At 37.6% G+C, this 16,486-nt stretch overlaps 1 protein-coding gene across 1 annotated transcript in view; it reads left to right on the plus strand.

Moving 5' to 3' along the window:
* The window catches only part of bckdhb (branched chain keto acid dehydrogenase E1 subunit beta), a 62,547-nt gene that overhangs the window by 9,960 nt on the left and 36,101 nt on the right, over positions 1-16,486 (plus strand). The window contains exons 4-8 of the mRNA XM_062063596.1: positions 209-342; positions 1,968-2,123; positions 3,592-3,700; positions 9,720-9,817; positions 10,667-10,777. Coding sequence (XP_061919580.1) covers positions 209-342; positions 1,968-2,123; positions 3,592-3,700; positions 9,720-9,817; positions 10,667-10,777 — 608 coding nt within the window. The remainder of the gene's footprint in view (positions 1-208; positions 343-1,967; positions 2,124-3,591; positions 3,701-9,719; positions 9,818-10,666; positions 10,778-16,486) is intronic.

The following is a 16,486-nucleotide window of genomic DNA, read 5'->3' on the forward strand; positions in this document are numbered from 1 at the left end:
TAGAGTATGTACTCTGGCTTCATTTTAGATTATAGGGTGGTGAATGGAAAAATAAGGTCTGTATTTTCATCAGTCATTTCTGTTTGGGAGTCCACCAATGTATACAGGTTACTTGTAGAGTTGTTACTTGCATCAGTCAATGTTCTATGGTTAATCCGCACGTAGCTAATTCACTACTTACACTTGTTTTTATCTTCACATCCTCAAGGTAAAGATCGAGTCTTCAACACTCCTCTTTGTGAGCAGGGGATTGTTGGATTTGGTATTGGTGTAGCTGTTGCAGGAGCCACAGCTATCGCGGAGATTCAGTTTGCAGACTACATATACCCTGCATTTGACCAGGTAAGCATCATCATAAGAGGAAATTTTAAAAAAGTAAACCGAAGGGTATCTGACAAGGCTCCCTTTGTTAAAAACTACACTATATGTTCTGTTCACTAACTCATTAAAACACTATTGGAGAGCCTCTTGTATAACTTAACCAGAAGCTGCTTTTTCTTTTATTAAATTGCCGTTTTTACCTGTTGTAAAAATACAACAATGAAGCATCAGCACCAGTTTGGCTCATACATGGTGCTTTTACAATGTTCACCATAGCATTGCAGTTGTTTTTTTCTTTTAACAGAACTCTCAAATGTGTTTTTATATTTTACATCCAGTACAATAAGGAGGCACTTGAAGAAAAATGAGCTGCATGGTCGAGTGGCCAAAAAGTTAAATTTTGGTCTCAACACTCCAAATTACTTTGTTCCAGAAGTTATAAAGCTTGTCTCTGTGCTGTTTAGCGTAATGTAAGCGGGATACTTTGTGACATTTGCGCAGAAATGGCTTTCTACTGGCGACTCGACCATGCAGCCCATTTTTCTTCAAGTGCCTCCTTATTGTGCATCTTGAAACAGCCACACCACCATATTTCAGAGAGTCCTGTATTTCAGCTGAAGTTATTTGTGGATTTTTCTTTGCATCTCGAACAATTTTCCTGGCAGTTGTGGCTGAAATCTTTGCTGGTCTACCTGAATCCCTCATTTTCCACTTCTTATACAGCGTTTGAACACTGCTGATTGGCATTCTCAATTCCTTGGATCACTTTTTATACCCCTTTCCTGTTTTATACAGTTCAATTACCTTTTCTCTCAGATCCTTTGACAATTAAGTTGCCTTCCCCATGACTCAGAATCCAGAAAAATCTGTGCAGCACTGGATGAAAGATGCAATGGTCTCTCAGAAGCCCAGAAACTCACTGACCTTTTATACACACACATTAATTACAAACAAACATGTCACAGGTGAGGATTGGAACCTTGATTAGCCATTCAAACCTGTTTGTGTCAACTTTTGTGCATGTTATCAGATCAAAGTCACTGGGGTATGTAAACTTTTGATCAGGGTCACTTGGTACTTTCTTTTGTCATGTTGATTTAAAAAGAGTAAACACAGTTGTTTGCCAATAAATAGCTTCACACAACCATTAAGCATGAGTGGAAGAAAGGGTTTTGTGTTATTATTCATATTCTCTGAAGAATGGCCAAGAAATCATAAATTCTCCCAGGGTATGTCAACTTATGAGCACAACTGTAAGTACACAAGACAATTTAAATAACAAGATATAACCAAACAAAATATTGTATGTAAAACATATCGTGTGAATAAATGATCATTAACAGATATGGAGAAGGAGTAGGATTAAATAAGACCAGATTCTTCCCACACCTTTTCAAACCTGTTGAGTTCTGCAAATGTGACAATGTATAAACCTTAATTTTATGTGTTAAGTTTGTCGAAACAAATAAACTATACCTTCCACAATGTTGAAACTGACGTGCATTCATATTTATGTTAGAATTCTTAATGTCTTGTCATAAATATACAACTTTGCATGTTGCAGCAACCAAAGTGGTACATTAGGGAGGTAAATTGTCTGAAAATCTTTGGAGGCACTAATTTCTATCATGTTGGTCTCTTTTTAGATAGTCAATGAAGCTGCTAAGTACCGCTACCGCTCTGGCAACTTGTTTGACTGTGGAAATCTCACCATTCGTGCTCCCTGGGGGTGTGTTGGACATGGATCTCTCTACCACTCCCAAAGCCCTGAGGCCTTCTTTGCCCACTGCCCTGGGGTCAAGGTTAGCTGTACAGCATATTGGTTATCTTCCCTATTATATTTTAAAAAATATATTTATTTTTTTCCACTGTTTTAACAGTTTTAAATATGACTGCGATGACTTTACCATTGCTCTTCTCCTCCAAATTCTTCAAAACACAACCCATAATTTAACATGGGGGAAACCTCTTTAATCCTTAAAGATATGTAAGTTGTTCTCTGATTATGAACTAGTTATGTCCTACAACTGTGATTTTAGTGTAAGTCAGAACTTATACCTAAACACTTTAGTCGTTCACACAAATGGCATATCAAATACAGTAATGAAAAGGGTAAATACAAAAATTAAATCAAACAGTAATATAAAAGAGAATTACGCTTTACTTTAATCAAAGGGGTTAGCCTGCACACTGGAAGCAGTGTTGCAAGGGAGGGATAGATACGATTATTGGAAGGACGACGTCTGAGTCGGATGACTACATTGTTTAGATATTACTGTTAATTTCATTGTTGAATATACTTTCACATGCTCAAAGATACATCTTTATACTTGATAATGGTTGCAGCGTTTGAGGGGCTTGGGCAGGGCATACAGCCAATATGGATTTCTTCACTTCCCCACTAAGCATTTTGTAATGCTTAATGTCACTTCACTTTTTACGTTCACTTTCGTTTTATTTGACGTGCGGCCCCCTGAAGAGTATGTCTTGCACTGAAGTAAACATTTCAAAATAAAACTTAAAAAGAACAAAATTTACCTTCTCCTTCCACAGTTTGTCAAGCATTATTTATACGAATTAGTCCGCCTTTGTATTAGTCAATGTAGTGCGTACATATTTTTCTGCCGCATGCGCTTTGTTTTGTTTAGTATTAATAATTTATGGGAGTATGTTTAACCACAAAACGTTGTTTAAGCAGGACCACCTGTAATTTGATCTTTCCGGCTCATGGACCAGTGTTCATTACATCCTGAACAACAATAATATTGTTGACATGAATTTAACAGCATGTGTTTTCTGCAAACAAATTGATGTTAAAATGTCAGCTTTGACATCCATCACACTTACATTCTTAACATACATTTAATCATCAGAAGTAGTATCTAATTTCCCTAGCGCCAGGGAATGATTTTACAGTTTACAGAAAAACTGTCGATCCACTGTGAGTAACCATCTCTGAGTGCTATAAACATGTTGTCTCTCAGCAAAGGTCAGGCTGATAAATGTTAATCTTTGTGCATACTATCAGCACATTCAGCTCCATCTGAAGGATAGCACCACCACCGACCGTCTGATTGGCTTTGGCCATCTTTGGTTTAATGTTGCTTTGACCTGAATGCAATTTGCCGTTCCATTGCCAGGGAAAAAAACTACAGAATCATGGCAATATAACATGATAATCCTTTTTAGTATACTTAATTATATTTTACTAGAGCTTGCAACAGGTGTCATTCAATACTGCAATTCCTAATTAAATAATGTATGTTGCAGGTTGTAGTGCCTCGTAGCCCAGTGCAGGCCAAGGGGCTGCTCCTCGCTTGCATTGCTGATGAGAACCCATGCATTTTCTTTGAGCCCAAGATCCTTTACAGAGCAGCAGGTAAGTTGAATACATTATAAATATAGACCATAACTTAATTTTATTTACAGTATATCTCAGCTGCAAAGTTAAATTAAGCTTGAAGGTAGGCTTTTTGGAGCAGTTCTTTCTTTCTTTCTTGGTTGGCACCCAGTCATTCTATTGAAATGTGCAAGTGTCACTGTGGCCAGGTTTGAGCCTAAATTGTATCCAGGCCTGGTGACAGTTATTAGTATTCTTCCAGACATTGGTAAACTGGGGACACCTTGAAATGATATGTACTTATCGTAATTTCTGAACGATAGAGTGCACCTAAATCTAAGCTGCACCCACCTAATTTTTTAACACATTTGATTTTGTACTTTTATTGGCCGTACAAGCCTATACGCTGCAAATGTACACATTGAAACATTGAATATTTACACATGCGCCTGTGTTCATGTACAAATTTAAGAAAACACAGTGCCTGTAACATGTAGGGATGTAATAGTATCAAAATCTCATGGTACAATGTCAGGGTACGATATTATTGTGGTATATGTCCAAAAACAATAGTAACAAAAAGACTTAAAAATGCCATAATTTTGGGAAAAAAGTGGCAAAAATGTTTAGGATAAACACACTTACTGTAATTGAGTTGAGTTGAGTTTGAGTTTATTTCGAACATGCAAACACAAACATATTGCTCAAATGTTCTAATCATACTACAAATATGTATTTTATGAGCAAAGAAATGTGCAAGGGCATCCAATGTTTAAAGCGAATATTTAAAAAAATTACAGTTGAGTATCTTTAAAGTGATATGGTAAACATTCAGTGTAAAACAATAATGTTCACTTTTTCAACTTTTGCTTTCTGAGAAGCAGTGTCCTCCACAGTGGACATGTTTATATCAGTTTGGAAAATGCTGTTTCTCAGTTAACTAACAATTTAACTTTTAGTAATGTAAATACCTCACAAACTGATGTTTGGCTTCGCTGGGTGACAGTTCATAAGGGTGTACTGCTCATTGGCCTTGTAGTTAGAGTGTCCGCCCTGAGATCGGTAGGTCGTGAGTTTAAACCCCGGCCGGGTCATGGACTATTCCAGCCTTCCAAATGCAGCTAATGATCTTTGAGAAGATTATAAAAAAACACGCAACATGAAGGCTATCCAGGCTGTGTCCACACGAACACAGATGCTTAATAAACGCATACTCATCTCTTCATTTAGGCCTCTTGTCCACATGCAAGTGCATACTTTTGTCCTTAAAAATGCAGACTTTTGCAAACACTGGCCAAAGTGTGGAGTTCCAAAACTCACCGCTCAGCGTATGCGTGTATACGGCACAAACCGAGACTTGTACTCCTCTGATGACGTCAGGGTTGTGTGCTGTCATTTCCAAAGCTCAACAACACTGCCTTGCTGGCTTCAAACACAGTACAGGAAGACTACTGTATGTTTGAACGCAAATATGCTGCTATTTTCATTCTACATTTATAAAAAAAAAAATACGCATCAAAAAGGGCTTTGCGACACCCCTGGCAGCACTTATGACAGTCAGCTGTTTTGGATACGATTGCTGTCGAACCTCCAGCTGATAAGACAACTTTGACAAGCAATACTTTTTGCTTTATGTCATAAGAAAAGTGCAACATTAACTCATGCTTTTAGTCCTTATTTAACAACAGAGCATGAAGTTAACATACGTGTGTTGCTTCCATTTGTGTAGATGGAGCTGGGTGCGACCGAGCTCACGTAAAAAGCGCCCGAGTGACTAAAAAACCATGATGTTGCATTCTTCTTGTTAGTGTGTACTGATGTTAGACAATATACACTTCATAGCTCGTGTAATATAACACTAAATCGATGATTAAATGCTTTATAATTCCACGAGAGTTTTGCAGTAGCACACGCAGGTCCGTGCGCTTTAGGCACTTTAACATTCAAGAGGCTTCCTTGGCTGCTTAAAGTGTGCGCTGATTTTAGAAATATTGTACACTTCACTGCACGTGTTTTTCACCATGTTGCTGATTAAATAGGTTATAATTCCATGAGTGTTGTGTTTCAGCATCACAGGCATGTATGCACGCTTTAAACGCTAAAAGAGATTCATAATGTTTCCAGGGCTCTGAGTAATTGCAGGCTGGTTTTAAAGATAATGTACATGTCAGTGTACGTCTAGTATATCAAAATAAACATTAAAAGAGGTGTAATGCCACCAAGCCAGCTGTTGCTGCTTTTTCCTGACTTCTGATTGGACAAAATATGCATGACAGCAGGCGTATGCGTTTGTGTGTAGACAGACATTTTTGAAACCACACTTGTGTGGGTAGAAATCGTTTTTGCCCGGGGTATGCATATTTGAAACTCTCCGTGTTCATGTGGACATGGCCCCAGTGTCATAGGACCAATCATTAAACCAAAAGTTTTCTAAAATGTTATATTAGTAAAATGCAGTTATTCCACTCCCACTATGGTCTGCCTAAAAGCCTGAATCAGGTTATTTTAGATACAATTTATTTCCTACATCTTAAAGTGGAACTGCACTTTTTTTGGTTCACAATCATTTTGAAAAACATGACGCCGGATGTTTTTAACGAAAAAAAGCATTTTAACTTGTAAATAAAAGTCAATCACTCAGGAGCCAATGGGAGCTCCTGAGTGATATTGTTTTTATAAGCCCTAACTCCGACAAACTATTTATAGCGGCGCCGTGATCACTTTGTGATCACCTCCATGTGTCCCAATGTTTACATCTAGTGGTCTGCTGCTTTCTTGCTTCCTTGCTCCGTGTAAGTTTATTCTACATCATAAGTCATGCATCTCACCTGGACAGAAGACGTTTGAGTAGGTATTCCGATAAGTTGGTACACTTTGACAGTTTGTCCAATGCCCTCCACGTCTTTTGTTCGGGAGAATTATGAGTCAATCTTTGCCAAAATGGGAATATATGAACATCCCAGCAGTCAGCATTCTAATGACAGCAGACATTTCACAGTAAGTGACGTTTTATTATGTTTGTTCGTTCTCGTGAAGTCTGCAGTGAATAATGATCAGTGATGAAGAAAAAAAAAGCAAACTTTGTGATGAGTTTTTGAAATTAATGCACATTGTATGCTTCAAATGATCAAAATATGTAAATATTAATTGTTATTTTAAATGTGCCCTTTACTACATTACATATATATTTACATCATGTATATAATATCTCAATGGAGATGTTTGGATGTTTTTTAAGGTCTTTAAAGGCGAAATTGCGTGGCTCCAAAAGGTTTCATTGTAAGCGAACCTTTGATCGCATTTATTTAATATTTAGAATGCAATTTTTTTAAATGAATAACCTACTCAGTGGCCTAGTGGTTAGAGTGTCCGCCCTGAGATCGGTAGGTTGTGAGTTCAAACCCCGGCCGAGTCATACCAAAGACTATAAAAATGGGACCCATTACCTCCCTGCTAGGCACTCAGCGCGGCACCGCTGCTGCCCAGGGGGTGAACAAGGGGATGGGTCAAATGCATAGGACAAATTTCACCACACCTAGTGTGTGTGTGACTATCATTGGTACTTTAACTTTAACTCTGTCATGTTTCTCATAATGATTTTGAACAATAGGCAAAATTCCAATAAAAGTGCAGTTCCCCTCTAAAAGCTTGGAACAATCACAGGAATTAGGTTTAAAGCTGTAATTGTAAAGAAGTCTTGGAAACAGTTCTATTTGCATGTTGTCACAGAATAACCCAGCTGAATTCACTGCAATACATAGTTTGTTGTTATTTTTTCTGTGAAGTTTATACCCTAGCCTAAACAGTGCTTATTTGATAGGCAACTCCTGAGGCCCCTGCTTTTGGACAAGTTTGTATTAAACCCTGTTATTCACACATTATGTTTTGCTGATTAAAGTACATTATGTCTCTTCTGAGTAATAAGGTTATGGAAAAATCTTGTGGAAGCCTTTGAAATGGGTCAGATAAAATGTTCTGCTGTAGAAATGTTGGTTAGATTGGTTTGTCATTCCATTAGTGGTTTAAATGTTGTATTATTAAAGTTAGTTCTTTTGGAATCCTAGTATCTTTTTGGTAACCGCAATGTGTCTGATGTGTCTGTTTCAACCCTCATAAGTGTTGAGTCTGCATGTCTCCGATCGTTTTAATAAAAACTAATAATGACATATAGAATAATAAATAAATGCAGCCTAGTGGAGCATTGGTAGGCATTATTGGCTCACAGGGTGGTTTGGGATCCGGGTTTGAGTCTTGGCTCAAGTTGTTATATGTAAAGCATCTTCTCCCTGTGCTTGTGTGTGTTCTTGAGTACACTGGCTATTCCCGAACACCCCAAAGCATGTACTTTTAGGTTAACTGAATACTCTTAAAGGGGTAATATGATTTTTTTTCTACATTTAAAACCCTTCCTTGTGGTCTACATAATATGTAATGGTAGTTTTTTGGACCAAGAGGTAAAAAAATGGTTTGGCATAATCGGTCCCCTTTAATTTCACAGTGGTCTGAATGTGGTTGTGAATATCTCCTAAACCATGTTTTCACTGGGTTTGGGCGATATGGCAAAAATATGACACAATATTTTTTCATATCATCAAATCTTGATCATCACATTTTTTTTTAGTGTATGAAACCTGCCCTCTCTAAAACATCTGTACATAAAACTAAATAAACCAGAGCTTAGTTCAAAGTGTTATCAATATACAAAGTAAATAACTAAGCAAATTAAATAGGTAAACATAGAAAAATAATTTGTAAAATGTTTTCCTCAATGGTAAAACAAATGTAGAAAAATATAAAATAATAGTGAACCATATTTTACAGTCCTGAGTATTTTTGTGCAGTGATGCAAGACCTAAAATAAACAAATTACCCTATCTGGAGTAGTGAAGTTTTTTCAAAAAGGATTTTTTTTTTTTAATTACCATTTTTATATTAGTATGCTAAAAATGCTGTTAACATTATTGTTATTTGCAAATTTGCATCATCTTTAATAACAATACAGATAGTTTCAGGTTAAAATATTGGTCAGGTGTGGCCTCACTGCTAGCAGTACTAGTAGTTGGTACTTTTTCAAATGATTAAGCACATTTATTGTGTTGCCGTTTTTTTAAGGGTACCGACTGTATCCACTGTACATACTGTACCTTGTACATCGACTTGATATGCTCCGCATCACTTTGGTGACCCAGACCACCGCCACACAACCGATTTTATGTTAGCTTTTTTCCCTTCAATAACCTAAATCTTTGGAGGATAAATCAAAGTCACAAAGGACATTTATTTCGCTGCCCTCAGCTCTGCGTTTAGTTCCCAAGTTCGGTCATTCTTTTCACTTCTGCAGAACCTTTAAACTGGAAGTGAAGCAGGAAATAGTTGACTCTGATTGCCTGTTGTCTCAGACATTTCTCTCATGTTTGAACACGATTATATGGTCACAGCTATTCATCGTAATCAACCGGAAATGTATCCCAGTCACCAATCATGGTCATATAGTCACACAGCCCTACAATACAGTTTGGCTTACCACACCACAGTATGAAAACCGTACATCCTGATTAGGCTGGCATGTAGTGGGCTGCTATATGAATCGTACTTATAACGTTGACTTTTCCACTCCATTCATATATTCTTTTAACTAACAGTATTACATTTGGATATTTGTTTACCTTTTTGTAAGAAAAAAACCCTGAAAAACTGCCAACCTTACTACGTGCTTGACCTGTGGTTAACTGGTTCAGAGTGGATCCTGCCTCTCACTGTTGGTTGAATGACCCTCAACAATATAACTGGCGTTGAAAATGAAGGATTGAAAATAATACATAGTATAGTGTCGTCTTTTCAATGACTAGGTAGGTACATTCAAGGAGTATTACTCAGCTGTATTTCTTGTCTGTCAATAACATATTTGAGTGTGGGTTAAAGTCATGCCAAAGACATCGACAGAGCAGACACTTATTAGTAAAAAAAAGAACAAGCTAAATTAGAACTTGATTAGTTGGTCGACGTCAACTAGTTTAACTGTAACAGTATATCTTGGCCTGTCTTTGTGTCTTTGCAGTGGAACAGGTTCCTACAGAGGCCTACACTATACCACTCTCACAGGCTGAAGTTTTAGAGGAAGGAAGTGATGTCACTTTGGTTGCCTGGGGGACACAGGTAGGTGATCTTAATCATCATTGTCAGAATCTAAGGCTGTGCTGAATAGTTAGGTTGCCATCTATCTTTAGAATATTTTCCACACACAGGAAAAAATAAGTTAGACCAACAATACAGTATATGAGCCTCAAAACCAGTGGATTTACTTTGTCTATTACAAGCCTCCTGTGTCGCTGCAGGGTCTCTCAGCTGGCATGCTTAGACATTATATCTACCGGTACATAGATGTCTCCACAACACCCAGCTGTGTTTAGCTCTTCATCTATTACCGGACATGTCTACAGCACACTTTCCATTGTTGATGGTCCTTTCATTAGCGAGCTTTGATATCACAGAGCCTGTTAGTCACCAGGAGTCAGATTCAGTTTGATTGTTCCCAGCCACTTTATCTGGCTTATCCAGGCCCGAATGTACCTGCAGCCTGGGAGGTGGGCTGACGGACATTGGAAGAAAACGTGCCTCTCATAGCCCATATTATTTTTAAAGGATTTGGCAAGATAGATGGTCCAGTAAAGTAGGGGAAACAATGGCACTCTGTTTTGAAATGCACTTATTTGTTTCCTTCTGCACTACTCTTCATCTACCCTGCCTTCCAAGCTGAGCGAGAAGGAAAACTATTTGAACACATAGTGAAACTTGTGATCCTAAACAGAAAAAATATTTGCCTGAATTTCTTTATAGTTTTTGTGCGAGGTCTCTTTTCACCTCTAAAAACAAAATTATTTACAATAACAATTTTTATATTTATTATTATTTATGAATAATAATGACGAAAGAAACACAACGTATCAACAAAGTATCATGACATGTTATATGGTGTTTTGATTTTTTTTGTCTTCTTTCAATAAGGTTCACGTGATGAAGGAAGTGGCCACAATGGCTCAGGAGAAACTTGGAGTTTCTTGCGAGATCATCGACCTTCGTACTATTCTGCCATGGGATGCTGAAACTATTTGTAAGGTACAGTGGAATCAAATCTCAGCCGAACCATAATGAATCTGAAACATTTATAAGACAAGACTGATTTTGGAAAAGTCTAAATGAAACCCAGAATATTGTTTAGTTTATATAAGTTTTACATTATTTAAATTTTTCATCATATTGGTTAATATTAGGACATTTACTTGAAATGATAATTTAGTTACATTTATCCATCATAATGACGTACAGGCCTCCATGAAACAGAGCAGTGGACTGCTTTTAGTGCCCACTGAGCGAAATCGTTACATAGACCACTAGATATTTTTTTTAATGTAAAAATTTACAATAAATATGCTTTTAAACATGGCGGCGGTGTTATTGGCTTGTATGGCTGCTGGTGGAACTGGACCACTGGTTAAGCAGTTATGCGTGCTCATAGAAAAAAAGAGACTGCAGCCAAATAAAGACTAACCCAGTAAGTTTTCAAGATAAAGATGTTTAATTTTTCTTAGTTGTAAAATTAGTCAGCCTGTTTTCCAAATCTATAAACTGAGAAAAAACAGAACACACTCAGCTACACACAATGTGTCCAGTGTTTTTTTTCGTATATAGTGCCGTAACTTAAATAGAAATGATGAATAGTAAAAATGTTTGTAGGGGGTGTTAGTGGTGTTAAAGTATGTGCGGTATTCGACACTAAAAGTCTTTAGATGCACAATTTGAAGTTAAACCTTTTCACTAATCTGGGGTGATTAAAAAAAAAATAGGTACTGAATAACTCCTGCATTTATTTAGTCTCTTAGCAATTCATGCTGTATTTACTGCAAACAATCACATTTTGTCTATTTGCCTATCGTCCACACTAACGAAATTGCTGCTCCTGTCCACATAAACTCTTAACTATACAGCGCGTGCCCAGAATTACATTGGTTATATGAAATTCCTATCATTAAATAGGCTGAGCATATTCAAGAATAATAACTATCTTTGATACAGTATACTTAGTTTGAGATTATTTGGACTGATTTGACACCCAGTACAGCAGTAAAATGACTGTGAATGCTTGAATTTGGAGCTGAATCAGGATGATTTAGGTGGCCTGTTAGCGATTACACAGACTAACTTCCATCATTCCAGATTTTGCATTGAGGAGTGTCAGCCAGCATGTGCGTGCTGGCCTACCACAATGATTGTAATATCTTTGGCCTGCTGTCACTTACACTGGAAACAATTAAAGTAAGAGAGAATGGCACAGGAAGAAAGTGGAAAGGGATTTAGACCCCATTCCCTCCATTCTTCTTATTGTTGTCTATGTCTGTAGTTGCAGCGATAGCACTGAGCACTGTAGACCATACCAGGAGTGAAAGAAAGCAAACATTTATGGGAAGCATAACAACATCAGTCATTCCTGTGTGCGTGTTTGGATTATCATATTGTCTCAATATTTTTTTTTAAATAAGCCCCCCGGGGCTTTCAAACTGTCTCAGTGTATAACTTCCTCAAATATGCTAATATTCTGAGTAAACATTTTACAATTTTAGGAATCTTACAAACTCATTTGTCATTAAATCTTTCTCACTGTTACACCATGCAGTTGAACTGCTTTGGAAAGAGAACAACTAGACAGTAGCAGTCACCCTATTATCTTATACAGAAAGAACAAATTACCTTAGAATATAATCTGGCATTTTAAGTGAATTTGTGTAATGATGCATGTTTTTGGTTAATCAGTAATCTCCATTTAGTTCCTAATGATACTGATGTGATGGAAATTCCCGGTTTATGGTTATAAATACACCCAATAGTATTTTCAGAGTCTTCCGATTAGAAGGTCTTTTTTCCACTGAAATGACAAAGCCCTGGCAAGAGTTGTAGGCATGTTGAGATCATTGAGGTCATCCGATAGGCTTGATAGAACTGTTTGAAAAAGGCACAGTCTGTGAAATGATCAGCACGGGATCCAAGGTGCATGCTACCAGATTTCCTGTTGCCAAGGGATTCTCCAGATCCTCTCACTGTTAGCTATAAATTAGCTAAACAGGTCAGTTGGGAAAAGATAGCTGTCACATCCAGGGTGTTCTGAATATTTTGTGTAATACATTTTTAGTTCCTTTCTCTTGCTCAATCGGCATATTTTTCTGTTACTGCCTGTTATTTTTTTATTTTCCAATTCAAGATTTGAAAATGTATCAGAACTATTTGAAATAAGACTGGAAAAAAATCCACAGTAAAGTAAATTGCAGTACTGTAATTCCTCGTTAATTGATGTTAATTGGTTCCGAGCCTGATTGTTGCGAATCAATATCTGGTAAGTATAAATGTTTAATTATCCATTAAATAATAATAATAATTAAAATATTATCATAGCTGTAGCCTAAATAAACTGTTAACAGCCTGTATATAAATGTTTAACATTATGAGAAAGCTCTAGATGTGAAATAACTCCCACATATTCACCTTTACACTCGTTTAATCCAATATGGTAATGCAGCCTGAGGCTGAGCCGATCAGTGTCCACAATACTGAACAGTCAACCCTGATTGGTTTGGTCTCATCTAGTGGACAATAAAACTGTATTATTGATATTCATAGTTTATGTAACCATGTTTGTGCTTTAAACATGCTTAATTTAGGGCAAAAATATGTAAAATTTGCTTAAAAAAACCAACCCTTCACCACCCTGAAAAAATCTGCGCTAGAGTGAAGCTTTAAACTTTGAAACGCTACGGTATGAGCCAACAGGCTCAAGTACATATGTATAGTGCAGTGGTTCTTAACCTTGTTGGAGGTACCGAACCCCACCAATTTAATATGCGCATTCACCAAACCCTTCTTTAGTGAAAAATATATATATATATTTTTTTCAAATTCAAGACAAAGTAACCGGTATATGTTTTGGTAACACTTTAGTATGGGGAACATATTCTAAGTAACAAAGACTTAATTTAGAGTTATTTGGACACTAGGGGAACATATTCTAAGCAATAAAGACTTAATTTAGAGTTATTTGGTTAGGGTCAGGGTTTGAGGGTTAGGGGTTATAATAAGGCCATAAGGCATTAATAAGTACTTAATGACTAGTTAAGAGCCAATATGTTACTAATTTGCATGTTCATAAGCAACTAATTAATGGTGAATATGTTCCCCATACTAAAGTGTTACCATGTTTTTTTTACTGGTGCATAAAATGAACCGTGCATGAACATCACCTTGTTCAAACAACAAAACCAACACAGTGCATAAACTCACAACAAATTACACACCTGCAAATCAGTCAGCTGTTGCCGTATCCGTAATACGCCGATAGGTAGAAGTTTGTATTTACACGATGAGTCGGGTGTGTTTTGACCTCCGCCGAACCCCTGAATCCGACTCACCGAACCCCTAGGGTTCGATCGAACCCAGGTTAAGAACCACTGGTACACTGTGACTGCAAGCCAATGGGGGCCAGGAAAGGGAGGGTAAATCGTATCTTAAGTCCAACACGATAGGAATGGCCTACTGTGAGTATGCCCTCGGGTACTGGTTCGCTTTTGCTATGAGGCAGCCAATAAATGGTGCACATATTGTTAAAAATCTATGTTGAAATCTGTGTGACATATTAAAACACTAAGTCCGACAGACATGGCTACGCCGTCTGTGAGTTTAGATGGGTGCCTTCGTTATATTGTCAAAAAAATAAATGTTAAAAATATAAACATACCTTTTTATATTAAGTTATTAATTATGAGTTAACCATACAAATCCTGCAATTATTTTTTATAATACATTTCAAGCACTTGACAGTCCTAATCTAAAGCAAGTAGCCCTCTAGGATTTACTTTTTTGACCTCTTAAGAGTGTGAATGGATATATTTTTTAGCACTACCATCCGCTCGTACATTTTAGATTTAGAACATGTGATATACCCAGAAAGATGCACAAGTGTAGCAGTCATACACACCACTGCACTGGCAGGACTCTGATGGTGTAGGGGAGAAAAGCAGTCTGTGTGTTTAAGGGTGTTACTGGTTACTAGTTTTCATAGAATGGTAGTTATTTGAGTTGGAGGTCTCTTGGCATGCTACTACTCCAAAGGCTGGCTTGGCCCTCTGCCCAGTGTCGAGGCAGTTTTTTGCTTTTTCTTATATTCCATTTTTCTTGTTTCCTCACCCTTTTCTTCCACTTTCTGGTTCTCACCTTCCTTCACTGTCAGTCATGAAAGAGATTAAGTGGTTATACAACACTGAAACAAGTGCTTGTGTTACCTCTTGCCTTCCCTCCCTCTCAGTGCTGTAATTTAGCAGGCCCTCAAGTCTACCAAGCATTAACCTACTTTTATTAACCACTGAGCACCAATTTAAAGTCTTAAGCCAATAGTCAAATGTTTTTACTACTCTTGTTTGTCATAGATATCACTAAAGTATGGACCCTGTCACTGCCAGACAATTTCAAGGTCAGTCGAAGGCGAAAATTGTGACACTGGGCTAAACATTCACTTCTTGTTGCTATTTGGTTGACGTTTGAAGAAAAGTCGAGATAACCCTTAAGGGAAGCAAGGTGCACATTATTTTTGTCATTACCACAGTTTTTAAGTCGATTACTTAAAGTAAAGTTTCCTAATCGTTTTCAATTTAATTCACCCAATGCGTTTTAAAAACTATTTGTAAATCCAATAGCGATGTTGTGCTAAAGGGGCATTCATATTTAAACTTTAAAGCTGTCTTTTTGATAATACACAGATCTTGGCAGTCAAATATCCAAAGACAGCAGGAGGTTTTGCAATTCACGGTCATAAATCAACTCGTAATAAACTGCTCCTGAAAATCCATTTGTGTTTGCACTCAAGGGTGTGTGCTTCATATATACAAGAGCATGATTGTGTGTCTGGCTGCATGTTACAATTGGCTCTGAAAAGCTCTCATCAGCCTATGTGTGCGACTGGGTATATATTCCATGGGAAAGTGACAGTTTTGACCTTAACCTTTGAGGGCATGCCAGGTGATTGACTGCCAACCTTGGTGAGGCCACATTGTGGTGTGTGTGCTGCAACTGAGGACAGACTCCACAAAGGCAGGCTAAATGAATGGTTCGAAGAATCAATGAAAGAAGGAGTCAAGAGAAAAACACAAGGATGAGACAAACCACAGCGCAGAGGAGTGATTTAGATGTGAAAGAAGGAACAACCTGATGTAAAGAGATATGGAACATACTGTAGATGTAGAATGGATGGTGGGGCTATGTCAGGATGAAACTCCATGTTGCTCATTACTTTGGGTGTGTTTCAAAATGGCAGTAAACAAGACATTTCACTACCGTCACTCATCAACAACAAAAGCAAGGGCAGAGGCTAAAGGAAAATATAGTGTTCCACCTTCAGTCATCATCATTATAACACATCAGTGCAAAGGCATGCAAGAGCAGATGGACAGGAGTAACAATAATTTCAATCCCCTAAAAGAGAATGATGACCATCATTGTGTCATCATGTTGATATGGCTGTTGTCGTGACTATTGTCTCTCGTCCCTCCCACAGTCACTAAACCCCTCTGTCCTATGTTCTCTCTCTAGATAACCTCTGTCTTTCTACACTTTCTCTCTTATCTCAACCCAAGTGGTCGAGACCGACGGTCACCCCACAGAGCCTCTGTTTTGCCGGAGTTTTCTTCCCTAAGGGGAGTTTTTCCTTGCCTCTGTCGCCAAGTGCTTGCTTATGAGAGTATATGAGTAAAATTGACTTGACTTAAAGTCCCAGCCATTTCTCTTTCT

This window comes from Entelurus aequoreus, linkage group LG11 (assembly GCF_033978785.1).
Source record: "Entelurus aequoreus isolate RoL-2023_Sb linkage group LG11, RoL_Eaeq_v1.1, whole genome shotgun sequence".
NCBI classification, from domain to species: Eukaryota; Metazoa; Chordata; class Actinopteri; order Syngnathiformes; family Syngnathidae; genus Entelurus; species Entelurus aequoreus.